Source organism: Populus nigra, chromosome 13, assembly GCF_951802175.1.
Source record: "Populus nigra chromosome 13, ddPopNigr1.1, whole genome shotgun sequence".
Classification (NCBI taxonomy): Eukaryota; Viridiplantae; Streptophyta; class Magnoliopsida; order Malpighiales; family Salicaceae; genus Populus; species Populus nigra.
In genome coordinates this window covers 10,086,449-10,102,470 of record NC_084864.1, presented here as the reverse complement: position 1 = coordinate 10,102,470, position 16,022 = coordinate 10,086,449, and the positions used below count along the sequence as shown (strand labels likewise).

The 16,022-nt window shown below is 31.2% G+C and overlaps 2 protein-coding genes across 2 annotated transcripts; one reads left to right on the top strand and one right to left on the bottom strand.

Annotated features, from left to right (window-relative positions):
• The first annotated feature begins 2,372 nt into the window (after positions 1 to 2,372).
• LOC133671003 (pentatricopeptide repeat-containing protein At2g36730) lies at positions 2,373 to 4,048 on the top strand. The gene has a single exon (XM_062091620.1). It carries the CDS (start codon positions 2,441 to 2,443, stop codon positions 3,959 to 3,961), a length of 1,521 nt encoding a protein of 506 aa, XP_061947604.1. The 5' UTR covers positions 2,373 to 2,440; the 3' UTR covers positions 3,962 to 4,048.
• Positions 4,049 to 13,877: 9,829 nt separating this feature from the next.
• LOC133670946 (amino acid transporter AVT1I-like) lies at positions 13,878 to 15,611 on the bottom strand. The gene is made up of 3 exons (XM_062091545.1): positions 15,306 to 15,611; positions 14,595 to 15,202; positions 13,878 to 14,458 (listed from the first exon to the last, which is right to left on the bottom strand). The coding sequence occupies exons 1-3, from the start codon at positions 15,472 to 15,474 to the stop codon at positions 13,943 to 13,945; spliced, it is 1,293 nt and encodes a 430-aa protein (XP_061947529.1). The 5' UTR covers positions 15,475 to 15,611; the 3' UTR covers positions 13,878 to 13,942.
• Positions 15,612 to 16,022: the final 411 nt, after the last annotated feature.

Genomic DNA, 16,022 nt, shown 5'->3' with positions numbered 1-16,022 from the left:
CAATTAAAAAATAACAAAAAAAAACAACTTAAAACAACTCGGGCTAACCTATTAAACCCGCGACTTGGATTATGAGACCATGATAACTTCATAAAAAGATTATATAAAAAAATTATGAAGCTACATTTTCAAGAGATCCAATGTTGAAGGTTGAAATTGAGAGGAAAAAAAAACTAAATCCATGAGACTAAAATAACTCCACATAAAGCAAATTGAAAAACATAACATAAAGCAAATTGAAAAACATAATAAAGCTTAATTCCCAAACAACTTAATATTGAAGGATAAAACTAAAAAAAAATCTTAAGTATGAAAAAAACAAGAAGATTGAGTTATTGGATGGTGAAATTAAAAAAAATCAATTGAAAAGGAACCCAAAAAAATGAATAAAGTCAACTTTGGTTATGAGATCGAGATAACTTCATAGAAAGTAAATCAAAAAAAAATTACAAAATCCTATTTCCAACTAACCTAATGTTAAAGAATGAAATTAAAAAAAAAACAATTAGTAAACGCAGCCTAAAAGAAACAACCCATATAAACTCGGGTTAACCTTTTAAATCGACGACTTAGGTCATGAAATCAAGATAAATTTATAAAAATAAAATAACAAAAATTATGAAACCTCACTTCCAATAAATTTAATATTATAGGTTGAAATCAAGAAAAAAAATATTAAATTCATGAAACTGGTATATATTTTATAAACAATTTAATATTAAATGATGAAATTAAAAAGTAAAAACCTAAATAAAAAAAATAGTTTGTTGAAGGGTGAGAAATAAACTCAACGAAAAAAATAATACAAAACATTATTATAGTGACTAACAGTATGAGTATAACTATAGTGATTTAACCATATTCTTTAATATGTTGTTAATAGTATGCTTTATATTTGCTTAGGTGAATTTATTTTATTCATGTTTTTTAGAAAGTCAAACACCCCCTTAAATTAAATAAATTATATTATAATTATATATATATAGTATTAAAATTAAAAATTAAAAATATCAAAATTACCTGGCAATTATGTACCAAGAAATTGTTTTTTCTTGAACCCTACTTATAAGTCTACTTACATTTGGGAACATCCACTAAAATTGGAACTATGCAGAGATAGAACTCTTAACTTGTTAATAATGTATCAATGTTCAAATTACCAAAAATCTAATGATATATGTTGATGTTGTGGAAATAATGATTTATTATTTGATATATAAATTAATTAAATGATTGTTCCTCACTTAATTTCTTGATTTTTTTCTTTTTGTGAATTAGGAAATAATTGAAGATATTTATTTTAATTATTTTCTTACCTAGTAAGTAATCATTAATTTGTCAAGCTTTTTTTATTTATTATTTACAAACAAATATATATTAAAAGTTCAATGTTATTTGTTAATTTTAGAACGAGAAAAAGTGTCAGATTTTAATATTTGTTATCAACATGAAATTAATCTGACCATCATGAGGTTTATAATGCAACACAAATCACATTGTCTTCTCGGCTTCTCATGTTTACTTCTCTCCCTCTCTACAAAATAATTACAATGAACAAAATCAAACACGAAATAAAATAAATTGAGTTACCTATTAATTAAAAAGGAATCTTCTAAACCTTATTTTGCCTTTTGAAATATTCTCTTATCTTCTATTAATTAACTTCGTTTAACCTTTATTTAATCTTTAATTAATTATTTGCAAGACGCAAAATGCCAAATTTCATCACGTGGGAGCGACACGTGCGTCGAAAACTACGACACCGACTATACATCGTGCATAGATGCGTAAACAAGTATTGGATGTTGACATGAAGGAATTTCAAATTCAAGATAACAAAGGCTATGAGGTTTCTATGATGCTTTTAAATTGAAGATGTTATCATTTCTTGAAGATGAAGAAGACATTCACTTGTATGTTGATGTAAACCCCGAGAGTGTAGTGCTGTCTTTTTTTTTATAATAGTTAATTTTCGAATTAATTTATGCGTATCTCGACTAATCCTTTTAGATTCTGAAATTAACAATAAGATAAGTCTCTAGTAATCATCAGATTTGCAACATTCAAATTAGTGACTCATAGAAAACAAACTTAATACCTGATCAGTTAAGTTATAAATATAGTATTTTCTTAATTTATAAATAGTTTGTTTTTGTGTTTTAAAAATATTTTTGAAAAAAATTATTTTTTTTATTTCAAATTAATATTTTTTTTTGTATTTTTAAATCTTTGATATATTAATATAAAAAATAATTTTAAAAATATATTATTTTAATATATTTCTAAATAAAAATTAATTTAAAAAACAACTTATATCACATTTCAATCCCCTCATGTGCCTAAATGCTACTTAAGTAAACGCAAATATAACAGTAGTGAGGATGAAAATAGGACATGATGCGAGGAATTCCCAAACCCAAGACTTTAAAGCAATGTATGCATGGTTCGACTTCCAGTCCCAAGAACCGTTAACAGCAATTCAAAACTCCTGTCCAAAAAGAACCATTGCCTCTCTCTACTGAAACTCTCATCTTCAGTCAAACATGTCTCTCAAATCCATGCACAGATCCTAGTCTCTGGTCTTCAACAAGACACCAATCTTTTAACTGAACTCATAAGATTCTGTTCCTTATCTCCCTCTAAACACCTCAGTTATGCCCACTCCCTTCTATACAATTCACTTGACTCACTGCCTCCTTCTTGGAATTTCCTCATTAGAGGCTACGCCTCCGGTGTTGCACCGAAAAATGCCATACGGGTGTTTCATAGAATGCGAAAAGAAGGAGTTGGACCCAATAACTTTACCTTCCCTTTTGTTTTGAAGGCATGTGCTGCTTGCTTGGCACTTGAAGAAGGGAAACAAGTACATGCGGATATTTTTAAGTTTGGTTTAGATTGCGATGTTTATGTTAACAACAATTTGGTTCACTTATATGGGTCCTGTAAGAGGGTTTGGGATGCATGTAAAGTGTTTGATGAAATGCCTGTAAGGAGTATTGTTTCGTGGAATTCGGTGATTACTGCTTGTGTTCAGAATTTATGGTTAGGGGATGCAATTTGGAATTTTGTTAAAATGAAGGACTTTGGGTTTGAGCCTAATGAGACGACAATGGTGATTATGCTTTCCCTCTGCGCACAAATAGGGAACTTGAGCTTAGGGAGATGGATTCATTCTCAAGTGATTGAAAGGGGGATGATATTGAATTGTCAATTGGGCACTGCCATTGTTGACATGTATGCAAAAAGCGGAGATCTTGGTTACGCTAAGCTAGTTTTCGATAGAATGGAGAAGAAGAATGTTTGGACTTGGAGTGCAATGATTTTGGGACTAGCTCAACATGGATTTGGAAAAGAAGGGCTTGAGCTTTTTCTCAAGATGAAAGAGAGTGTTTCTATTTGCCCAAATTATGTCACATTCCTAGGGGTTCTCTGTGCTTGCAGTCATGCTGGTTTGGTTGATGAGGGGTTTCGGTACTTTTATGAAATGGAACACAGGCATGGAATTAGACCAATGGTCATACATTATGGTGCCATGGTTGATATCCTGGGTCGTGCTGGGAATCTTGAAGAGGCTTATAACTTTTTAATGGACGTACCTTTCCAGCCTGACCCAATTTTGTGGAGGACATTGCTCAGTGCATGCAGTATTCACAATGCTAATGTCAGTGATGGCTTAGTAGATAAGGTAAGAAAGAAGTTGCTTGAACTAGAGCCCAGGAGGAGTGAGAACTTTGTGATAATTGCAAACATGTATGCTGATGCTGGGATGTGGGAGACGGCAACAAATGTGCGGAGGACTATGAGAGATGGTGGTTTGAAGAAGATAGGTGGCGAGAGTTGCATTGTTTTAGAGGGTTCAATCCGTCAGTTCTTTTCTGGCTGTTCAAAAGATGATCATGGAAGTATCGAACTGCTTCTAGATGGACTGAACTTGAACATGAAAATGGTAAACTCCCTGTAATCAGTATTGCTTGTCATGTCATTTATTCCATTAGATGATTTTGCGACCTTGACTAGTACTTGCATATGAAATTTCCATTCATCATTACATACTTCAGCAATTTTTATTTGTTTCCATACAAATCCCTTTCAATTTGTTGAGTGCAAAGATTTTGATTTTGGTAATATGGTTTCCAGTTGAACTGCCTTTTCACTAGCGAGAAGATTGATAAACTAGCTAGATTATATTTGTCACAACTTCCTGTTAGATTTACGTGAAAAAAGGTAATAAAACATATTTACAAGTAGCAGATTAGTCAAACACCGTTTTAAGCTATTGACCAATAAAAACTTTGGCCTTTAATATCATCAAATTGATTGTATAACTTTATCTTTTAAGAGAGAGAAGGTTTGTAAAACACAATCTCAAGTTGAAGATTTCTCGAACACCTTTCTAATCACCACCAAATTCTTACTATAAACTTTAGCCAACCAATTTAAAAGAATATTTTTCGGTGAGTGCAAGTCAAGTTACCTGTTCATTACGCATTATATATACATATATATTTTATCCGGATCAGTATTAATTTTCTTTTAAATATAAAATAATATTGAGAGTACACGTTTTGAATTTTTCAACCATGTTATACCCAAAAATATTAGGTCTAGATCAATATCAGATCCAAAAGCTTTGAGTAGCTTTATTTAAATGTGTAGGTTTGAGTCCATACTTATCTAATTTTTTATATATAAATTTCATATATGGATTAGATATAGTGCTTATCAAAATTTAAGCAGGTGATAATTAAAATGTTAAGATTTATAATATTTTTTTATTTTTTATATAAAAAAACATTTAAACTATCTTTGAAATATCCTAAATAAAAATTCAAGTTCTAAAATTATTTATAAACAACAAATCATCACAAAAATCTAATTTAACATTTTAGATCTAAAAATTGAAATCATATCTTCCTATTGAAATAATTTATTTTTTGTGTTTATGAATTTGTTATTTTTTTAATATAAATTCTATCTTTTCTCTCTCTTTTTTATGAATTTTTATTTTTTTATATTTTTTTAATCAAACTCAATGCAAAAAAAAAAACATTTATTTAATGGGTGGTCATTTATGATTTTTCAACAATGATAACATTATTTTATATTTTTTTACTTATTTAGTTTTTAAACTTTTATTATGTTTGTATGAATGTTTATTGTGGATTTATGTTGCGAATATGGTTTTTTAAAGATATTGGTGATTTTTATTTAAATTTCATGTCATACCTAATTTAGGGGTTGGCAGCATTGCCAAAGCCAATTTATTTAGGTTTGGCAACCAAGTAATTTGGATTTGACTTGTTTGTCAGAACCAAGTAAACATGGGTCCGATGCAGTTTTTTTATTTTAAAAATAATCAAAATATCAAAACACCCTGTATGATTATAAAAAATTACACAAAAAATAGTGTGAAAGAATAAAAATACCCCCATATGCAAAGCTTAGTTTTTGTTTTTTTCAATGCTAAAGATGTATTTTAACTATTTAATAGTTTGTGAAAGGTCAAAAAACCCCTGGATGACAGGTTTTAATTTTTTTTAACCTTGGGGGTAGAACAATATTTTTATTTTGCAAATAAATATAAAAAAACTACCATACCCCCGCGCAAATGTTTAATGACAAATGAGCCTATGAAAAATATTGAAATACAAAAAAAAAACTTCAATTTTTTTCAATCAAAAGGTAAAATGATAATTGAACTTTATGTGAAAAAACAACATTAGCCTATTTCAATCCTTCAGAACATGGAATATCTACTGTGCAAGTCTATAATGGATTTTTTTGCCTTGGTCTACAGTATACTTGTATAGGGTTACCAGACCCAAGGAGCTTAGGTCTGGCAACCATGTCAAACCCGCTCCTAGCTTAACAACTATGTCAAACTCATGCTCTTAGCCTGACAACCAAGGCAAACCTAACCATACTAGACCATAGTTATCAAACTTGGCCAAAGAGTTAACTCAGCCAAGAAGCCGAGACCTGGGTCACCCCGAGAAAATTAAAAAAATAAGGTTTTAATATTTTATATGAAAAAATTAAGAAACAATCCACGTGGATATAAATTAAAAGATTATTTCAAAAGGTTTTTTTATCCTACATTTAAAATGTATTATCTTATCTTATTAAGTTAAGGTATTTAAATAAAAAAAGTTTTTTATCCCATATTGAGAAAATACCACTTTTTTCTTGTGAATATAGAGTGTATATATTAATGGGCTTCAAATCTCACATTAAAAAAATAAAACATTCTTCTAGTATTTATATAGTGAACTTTGATATGGATTAGTAACCAACTGAAAAAGATAAAAAAAAAAATTAAATCTCTAGCTAGGAGAAATACACATTTGAAAAAACAAAACAGGTCTCTATTGGGTTTTGCTAGGTCACCCGAGTCCCAAGTTGATCTATCAAGCCAGATCAGGTCTAATAACTATGATTAAACAACAAAAAATGAGCTTGAGAGCATCAATTATAACTTATTTCCTTGTTCTCTTGTTCAATAAAACCAATTAATTGATTCTTAAAATTTCAAAATATAAATCTAGGTTCACTTTTGCACTATTATTTTAAATTTTATTTTTTACCCAAGCGTTTGGGTCTGACACCCATTCCAAGACCAAGCACCTGAGCCTAACAACCATGTCAGACCCATGTATCTTTTTTGAATGCCAGACTAAAACATGGTTGCTAGATCCAGGTAGCTTAGGTCTGGTATGGTTGTTAAATCTAAGGCTCTTGGGCTAACATGGTTGTCAAACCCAAGTGTCTTGAACTTAGCGTGGTTGCTAGACCCAAGTACCTTAGGTCTGGCGCCTAGAATTTACATAATTTTCGCGAGCCAACCAAAGGTAATAGTTTTGTTGAAAACCAAAATACTCATGCAAATGTGTTGAATAGTCTTAAGATATCTAACTAATAATTCATTGTAGACTTCTAATGTATTGTTAAGAGAAAAGCCAGAACCACGCGTCTGGGTATGGCAACCATGCCAGACCCGTGCCTAGGTCTGACATAACCCAAGCACCTAGGCCTAGCAAGCATGTCAAACCCATGTGATTTAAAAAAATATATAGGAATTCACTTATAATTATTCTAGAAACATTTTTATGTTTTATTTTTGTCTTTGTCTTTTTAATGAAATATATTTTTATCTTTTCTATATTTCTTTCTTCTATTTTGGAACATTAACTACACGCATCCCTAAAATTCACTCATTTTTTTATTATTAACCTCTAATTTTATTGAAAAAATCATCTACAAAATTGCACAAATTAAGATAGTTCAAAGGACAATAAGTCTTTTACATATACAATATTTTCTTTTCCCACTATATAATATATCAATTCAAAAGTTTTCTCTTATGATCATATATTTCAAATTGTTATAAATAGTAATAGCTATAGTGTAGAATAAACTCTTCTTGTAACAAACTTTGATAATCAAATCATGCAACAACTTCTCAAATTTAAAAAAAGCATGAACCCTTTAAAAAACTAATATTTCCATCCACAATGCATACAAAAAAATGAAAGTTTATTTTTGAAGACTTGAAATAAATCACTTAGAACTCAACATTTTTTTTCCATTCTTTACTCTTTGAATATAACAAATTTATAAAATAAGTTACACAAATAAAAAAGAGTTTGCAGTTAAGTTCTATTGCATATGAATGAAAAATCTTGCTTAAATGAAGCAATGTTTGTTTTTACAGTCCAATCATATTTTTGATAATTTTTAATTTTTTTGACTCAGGCGCGTGGATCTAGCAAACTCAGGCGCACGAGTGTAGCATCATTGCAAGGCCCAAGCATATGGGTCTAGCAAGGCCTAGGCACATGGATTTGGCATGGTTGACAGGTTCAGGCGCTCAGGTCTAAACCCAAGTGAAAATACTAAAACGTCTTTATTGTCCTCTTAATTACACAAAATACTCATATAAAAATATAAAAAAACCCCCAAAGACAAGGTTTTTTTTTTTTTGTCTTTTATGAGGCTAAAAGTGTTATTTGACTGTATTTAAAAATTAGAAAAACCTGAATCCTCCTTTAGAAGAAAGTCGAAGAAACATTTATCCTCTTGTAAAAAGACTAGAAATTAAAAATAAAATCACTATTATAATCTATAATAAAAGCTTTCTTGATCTACAGTTATTTTTCCATATATTTTAGCTTTTATTATAATATAATGTATAACTTTATCTTGTCAAACAAATAATTCACACTGAAAGCGCTCTTAATCTTCCGTGATTTTTCCACACATTTTAGATTTTAGCTTTGGTTATAATATAATGTATAACTCATCGTCTAAAGCTATTGACCAATAAAAACTTTGGCCTTTAATATCATCAAATTGATAGTATAACTTTATCTTTTAGGAGAGAGAAGGTTTGCAAGACACAATCTCCAGTTGAAGATTTGTCCAACACCTTTTTAAACACCACCAAATTCTTAGTATAAACTTTAGTCAACCAATTTAAAAGAAAATTTTGCGGCGAGTCACCTGTTCATTGCTCATTATATAGAGATATGACATCAAAACAGGAGTGGCTTGGAAAGCAATGATAATGTCTCTAGACAGCTAGAAAATGAGCTGGCTGCCCAGAAGACCTAGGCAAAGTGAAACACTAGAAACGATGAATGAAAATCCTATTAGTAGCGTAGATTTTGGAACAAGTCTGTTCCTTTTGTTGTTTTGTTGTTCTTTTTCTATTTTTTGTTGAATGAACAAATCCAGAAACCAATACAAGGCTCTTGAATGCCCTTGATGATAAGAGTCGTTGCCAGATAGATGGGTCAGCGTGTCTTGAATTGTCTGCAACTCCTGCAATCCAAATTGCTGGGGCATTTTTTAAGGATATATAATATGGTCAGATAAAGATTCGTAGATAAAATTTTGTTGTTTTTTTGGCTCCAATGGTGATGTGGGAGACACAATTTCAATCCTCTTCTAGCCGCCTTTAGCTGCCAAGGCAGATGAGTTGATTCAGGACTCTTTTCCAGTTCTTTATTAAGTGTATTCCACTTTCAAGGAACGGGAATGAAAAAAACAAGAAAAAGGGTGGCTAGTGAAGGCCACCCAAACTACAAACAAGAAAAAGGGTGGCTAGTGAAGGCCACCCAAACTACAAACAAGAAGAGGTTACCTACCGGTTTACGCAATCAACATTTCATAGATTAGAATTGTTAGATTACTTGTGCTATGCATGGAATTAGATATTTTTGTTTTTTATTAAAAAAATTATATATGTAGATTTTTTTTTTTATGTATTTGTGTAGCTGAAAAAAATTTGAATTGCAAATATAAATTTTTTTATATATATATATATATATATAATTAAATAAATCGAGAACTATATGTGCTAATAAATTAAAAAAAATCATTAATGCTAATTAAAAATAAAATTAGAAAAATCTAGGATAGGTGTAGATCAAGATATTTAATCTCGCAGAACAGAAATTTACGCGATTGTGTTTGCTAAATCTTGTTAATTAAAATATTTTTTTTATCAAATCAAATGATAATAGAAATTGACATACACAATAAATTATATTATTTCAATAAACTAAAATGAAAAAAAATAGTATACAAGGCTGTACATATTAAAAATATTTTTTGAAAATATTTTTTTTTTTAAAAAAAAGTTCATCTATATAAAAAAATTAAAAAAAAATTATAGATGAATCATAAAAATTTCATCAAAAATTAAACACACATAAAATAATTTTTTATAAAAAAAACTCTATCCAGAAAACATTAAATAAGCAAATAAAAAAATTCAGATATGAGTGATATTAATAAAAACATAAATTTAAAAATTATTTAAAAAAATAAAAAAGCAAAATTAAAAAAATAGTTCTCGAGTGTCATGATTTAACTTATCAAATTTGTGATCTAGGTTATGAAATCAAATGGGTTAAATAATATTTTTCTCTTAAATTTATATATATATATAGGGAAAAAAAAAACTAGGCGCGTGGGTGGGTGTTCAAGACCAGGCCCGTGTGTCTGGGCTTGGTTCTTTTTTTTTTCAAGGGGCAAACAACCCTATTTGTTTTTGAAAAAAAAAATACACAGGCGACACGTCACCTGTAAAAACAAATGGCATGTCATCTGCAAGCCTAGATGGTGGCTGGAAAATCGAGGGAGGTTAGATTTTGAGTATTTTTAAGTTATTTCAACCCAAAAACACCTCACCAACATCCTCAGAACACCCAAAAACCAATTCATTAACTCAAAATACCCGAAAAAAGGTCCAAAAACCTGAAATCAAATCGGGTTAGATTTATCATTCTCGACTTAAATCTATTTTTTATGAAACATTGAAGCTCTAAATAACCACTATCAAGCCCTTCTCATCTCATGGAACCTGTGAACACAAAACAAATCTATTTTGGTGGTTAGAAATGTCTTGAACGATGAATTTCTCCCTCATCGCTAGAATATAGCGACCCATCTCTTTCTCCTCTCTCTAACCAATGACTGAAAAATAATAAAGATAAACTCTTATACCAAAATTGATTTTTTTACAATTTAAAGGGACCAAAATTATATAATTTGTGTTATTTTTAAAGTTCAAGGATCTAAATGTATTTTCCTTAAATTCTCTGTCACGTCATCTATGTTTGGCGTCTTTTTTATTCTAGTCCCTCTTCTTCCAATTCCTTCATTGACTAAGAAATAAAAAACAATTGGCCTTTATTTAGAATCATATCACTCAAAATTAAATTTTGAGGACTAAAATGAAAAACTAAAAAATGCACAGTTGGTCCACTATGTTATGTGAGTTTGTGAACAGTGCTCGCTACACTTAAAAACCCATGAATTTTAGTTTTGTACTTAATAATAGTGTTAAAGATGCCTTAATAAATAGCTAAATATCCCAAAGTTGAGGAGTCAAATTTTAACATGACCTCTTCTTTAAAAAAAAAATTGAAAGTAAAAATTTTGAAAAAAAAAACAATTAAAAACAATAGCAATTTGTATGATTAAACTACACAGATAATGAATTTGATTATTGCTGTTGAAAATTCTGATTGATTGGACTTGATTTGTAGGATATAAAATAAAATGTCAGATATCTTTTTTTATAGAAATAGAATTTAGTAGTAATTTCTATTTATGTGTAGTTAATAACAATTATAGAACTATCCTAAAATAGACTCATAGATGTTGTATATATTTATGAATTCCTGCTGGAGTAATGAGAAAGAAGTAGACAATAATTCTTCATATGGTAACAAAGCTAGATTGAAAAAACCCTACTTCCTATCCTACTATTCCATGTCATTTCTTGTTGTCTAATCTGGTAAACTTGTTCAATTCTAAATCGTGTCTGAAAACACCCAAAAAAACCTAAATCAACCAAACATCAGGCGAATTTAAAAATTTACAATTGTCCTATCGACTGAATGAAAGAAACTATTTGAAGTGATCATAAATAGTGAAAAACTTTTTGAAATGGAAGGGAAAGATCAACCATTTTATGGACAGTCCTCCTAGTCTAGAAGACTCCATGATTATGTCGTGGCTATAGAACTCTATGATATCGGAGGTTTGTGGTCTTTACATGTTTCTAACCACATCAAAGGATATTTGGGAAGTAGGGAGACAAATATATTTCAAAGTAAAGGATGTTGTATTAATCTATGAGTTTAAGATGAAACTCTCAATGACCAAACAAGGTACGTACTATAGTGGTTATTGAATATTACAATACTATGAAAGATTTCTGGTTAGAGTTAGATTATTATCAAGACTTTAACATGCAGTGCAATAAAGATGCTGTAATTCAAAAGAACTATATGGAAAGGTAGAAGATATTTGAATTTCTTGCAGGTTTCAATATAGAGTTTGACCAAGTACGAGTCCAGATACTTGGGAAAGAATCTCTTCCTTCATTTAATAAGGTATTCTCATTGATAAGGGCTGAAGAAGAGAGGAGAATTATGATGCTTGATGTTCCTAAAACTGAAGAATCAACTATGATGATAACCAATAGCATGAACCCAAATGATGCCATGAATGTTGCAAAAATGGTGAAGAATGAAGGGAAAAATTCTCTAAAGATGACCAATTTTGTAATTACTGCAAGAAAACAGGTTATACAAAAGAGACACGCGGAAACTCCATGGAAAACCACCAAGGATAGGGCAAAATGAAGGATACAAATGAAACCATTCAAAAGGACAAGCACATTTGACAAATTCTAAAGAGTCAGCTCGTGAGTTCAACATACTAGAAATGGGGGGATCAACAAAGAGGAGATTGAATGCCTAAGGACCTTACTCAACATAATGGAGAAACCATCTAGGCGATGCTCTCTTGCTCAAAATAGTAACATTCTAATTTCTCATGTTTTAGTACCTCAAATAAAGGCTATTCTAGCACCTGGGTCATTGACTCAAGTGTAACAAATCACATAACCTATTTTGCGGGTTCTTTCATATCATATCAACCTATCCTGACAATAAAAAAATCACAGTGGTTGATGGATCCCTAACCATAGTTGCAGGCCAAGGAATAATCTCTCTTAATCCCTCACTCTCTTTTAAAAAAAAGTATTACATGTTCCTAATCTTGCTATCAATTTTTTATCTATTCGTAAAATAATTAAGGACCTAAATTGTAGTGTAACTTTCTTTCTTGATCACTGCATATTTCAGGACCTATTTACGAGGAGGACGATTGGGCAAGCTAGAGTCAAGGATGGGTTGTACGTATTTGGAATACAAAGTAGCAGTAGTAACCTTTTTTCTCTATCCTTCATTTCAGTCAATTCTAATAAAGATGATATTTGGAATCATCATGCATCATCATTTAGGGCATCCATCATTTAAGACTCTTAAGAAAATGTTTTTGTCTTTATTTAAAAATCTTAATGTTGAACAATTTTATTGTGAAATTTGTGAGTTTGCAAAGCACCACAGAGTGTCTTTTCTTCTAAATGATTCAAGATCTTTGTCTCCATTTACTATAATTCACTATGATATATGGGACCATATAAAATCTCTAATATTTCAGGAGCAAAATGATTTGTGATGTTTATTGATAAGTGCCCCCGAATGACTTGAGTTTACCTTCTTAAAAGAAAATTCGATATGGGTCATATCTTTTCAATCTTTACAAATATGATAAAAAATCAATTTGGGGTTGGCATTAAAGGTATTAGAACCAATAATGCTAGGGATTACTTTAATCAAATTTTATCATCATACTTTGAAAAAGAAGAGATTATTCACCAATCATCTTGTGTTAATACTCCCCAACAAAATAAATTAGCAGAGAAAAAAAATATACATCTTCTTGAAATTACTCGAGCATTACTTTTTTAAAATCAAGTTCCAAAAAATTATTGGGAAAAAACTATTTTAATGTCTATATATTTGATAAATCAAATTCCTTTCAAAGTTATTGATTTTAAAAAACGTCTCTTAAAAGAGTAATTTTTATTCTAAAATCCCTTTAATGGTTTTTTTTTTTTTTTATGGATGTGTCACCTATATTCAGATTCATAATCATTAACAAAGTAAACTTGATTTTAGAGTATTCAAATGTGTTTTCATAGGATATTTCACCATACAAAAAGTTACAAATGCTGTCATCCATCAAAAAAAAAAAATTCTGTCACAGAGGACATGTTTTTTTTTTTTATGAAAAACAATCTTATTTTAACAATTCTTATCTTTAAAGGGAGGATATTTACACAGAAGATAAGAACAAGAATGATATATTTGTATTCTAAATCCCAGCTGGGCAGCAATAACCTCCTTTCATTTCACCTTCGTCTTCGTCACAAAATCTGAATAACGAACATTATTTCATCCTTCCAACAAAATTATAACTGATACCAACATTAAAATAGAGTAAATGTGAACTGCATATAATACCACAACACCATTTATTTTCATTACCAAGGAGAAACGTACTTGGATGCATCTAGTTATTACAAGTGCCCTATTATCTGCAAGAGAGAGGAGTAAGTACCAAATACTACAACTGCAATGCCCAGTAGCACTACGCTCACTAATACCACCATTTCAAATCCGAATCTTCTATAAGTTCTTGAAATCTTCATGTAACATAAACATGGAAGTACAGTAGAAGCTGTCATACTTAAGAATGCCCCGACCAGCGACATGAGATCACCGAAGAAAGGGACAGAGAGGGCTACCGTGACATTGCTTATCACAAAAGCCGTACTGATGAAGAGGCTAAATGGCCTGTTATTGCAGTTCAATGGAAACCAGTTTTTGGTAACTTTCACTATTGGTGTCACCATCAGCGCGTATTTGGCTATTGGATTGACCAGAGTGGTGTATATTGCCAGTCTTGAGCTGAAATTATGAGTTGGAAGGCTTAATGTTATCTGTGACTGAACGTTTGATCCGAACATCAAGTAACCCAGAGCTGCCATTGATGCGTAGCTTAAGGTGCATAGAATAAAGCACACAATCAAAACCTGCAATTAGAAGTGGTCAAGTAAGATTCATTAACTCCAAAGAGTTGAAGCACTAGTTGAACATTCAAATGAAAAGCAATGGAATTTTGACTTCAAAGCAAATTTTTTGAGGAAGTAACTCATGATGGTTACTTACGTTAGAGAACTGGCGCTTGTTTTTCATAGAAGTGTACAGGGTAGGGAAGACTGGATGTGCACAGTAACAGAAGGCATACAAGCTTACCGCATTAGGTATTCCATGCCAATTTACTAATGTTCCCTTTTGATTAAACCCAATTCCATCAAATGCACCAGTCCAGAAAATTGAGACCAGAATGATAACCGAAGCTAAAACCCCACTGGCAGAGATATAAGAAAGAATGCTCAAGTTATCCAACCAAACCGTGGGCAAAATGATAATGGCCACAAAAATAACAAAGCTTTGTCTTGCACCTATTTCAAACCCTGCCACTTCAAGCACCATGTCAGGAAATAATCTTTGTAAATTATCCCCTTCAAGAATCAGGAATCCTGCTGCAACTAGGTAGAGTTCTGCATAGATGACAACTGAAACCAGAAGTCTTCCCTTGTATCCAAAAGCACGCTCTCCTATATCAGGATAGGTCCTGATATTTGAATCCACATCCATGCATCTTTGGATCAGTAAGCCCGAGTAAAAGGCTGCGAAGGAGATAACAAAGAGGAGAATCAAGCTCAACCATCCTCCAGACGATAGAGCATATGGGATCGAAAGGATCCCGACCCCTGAAAAATCAAACAGAGAGCAAAATCAGTTACCCAGATTCTCTTCAGTTTGGGATGTGTACCACACTACATCACAAGCAGCACATTTACTGAAGAGTGAAACCTGACAAAGCATTTAGTCCGTGGAAAACAGTCTTGAAGGAAGAGGCGGTCCCCGTAGTTGAATGACTGTAATTTGTTTCCACATCTTCAAGTTTGCATCCTAGACTTTGTTTCTCCTCAACAATGAGAGGCACAGTCAACGATGGTTCATCACGAGACATGTTTTCCATGCTTCAGACTGCAGAGAGAGAGAGGGGAGGAGGGAGGGGAGGCTAGAGGTTAAACTGCGAGACTTAGAGATAGAGATGGCAACCTAAGACAATTGCTTTTTTTCTTCTTGTTTTTTTTCTTAAATCTATGAGTTGCTAATTTGTTAGCTTGAACTTCCAATAAAAGCTCAACAACCAGCACGTGCCTCCCTAGGAATAGTTTTCTCCCTTTGCAAGTCCAGGTGCCTCACGGATATATATATATATATATATATAAGTCCATCGCGATTCAGGAAATCTTTAAATAATGCATTTCTCGCAGCTCTCTCTAATCTTATACTTGCAACCAAGTGGATATTAAGAAATAAGAAATCACATAAAGACAGAAGTCATGTTTATTTACGAGTCGAGCAAAACGAGGGCGAAGAAAAAGTAATCTAAAGCACGTTAGAGTAAACATGATTTTTGTGGTAAAATTAATAGGAAACTTTCTTAAAATTAAGCCACATTCCCAAATAACTAATTAATAATGTTCAATAATTAATTAAAACTAACATTAATATACCTGC

Bases quoted from the DNA above. Each gene is read 5' to 3' on its own strand.
- LOC133670946 (XM_062091545.1), bottom strand. From the start codon at position 15,474: ATGGAAAACATGTCTCGTGATGAACCATCGTTGACTGTGCCTCTCATT. The intron at 15,203-15,305 runs GTTTCACTCTTC...TTGATTTTTCAG, and splicing joins CGGACTAAATGCTTTGTCAG to GGGTCGGGATCCTTTCGATC. The intron at 14,459-14,594 runs GTAAGTAACCAT...TTCTAATTGCAG, and splicing joins ACAAGCGCCAGTTCTCTAAC to GTTTTGATTGTGTGCTTTAT.
- LOC133671003 (XM_062091620.1), top strand. From the start codon at position 2,441: ATGGTTCGACTTCCAGTCCCAAGAACCGTTAACAGCAATTCAAAACTC.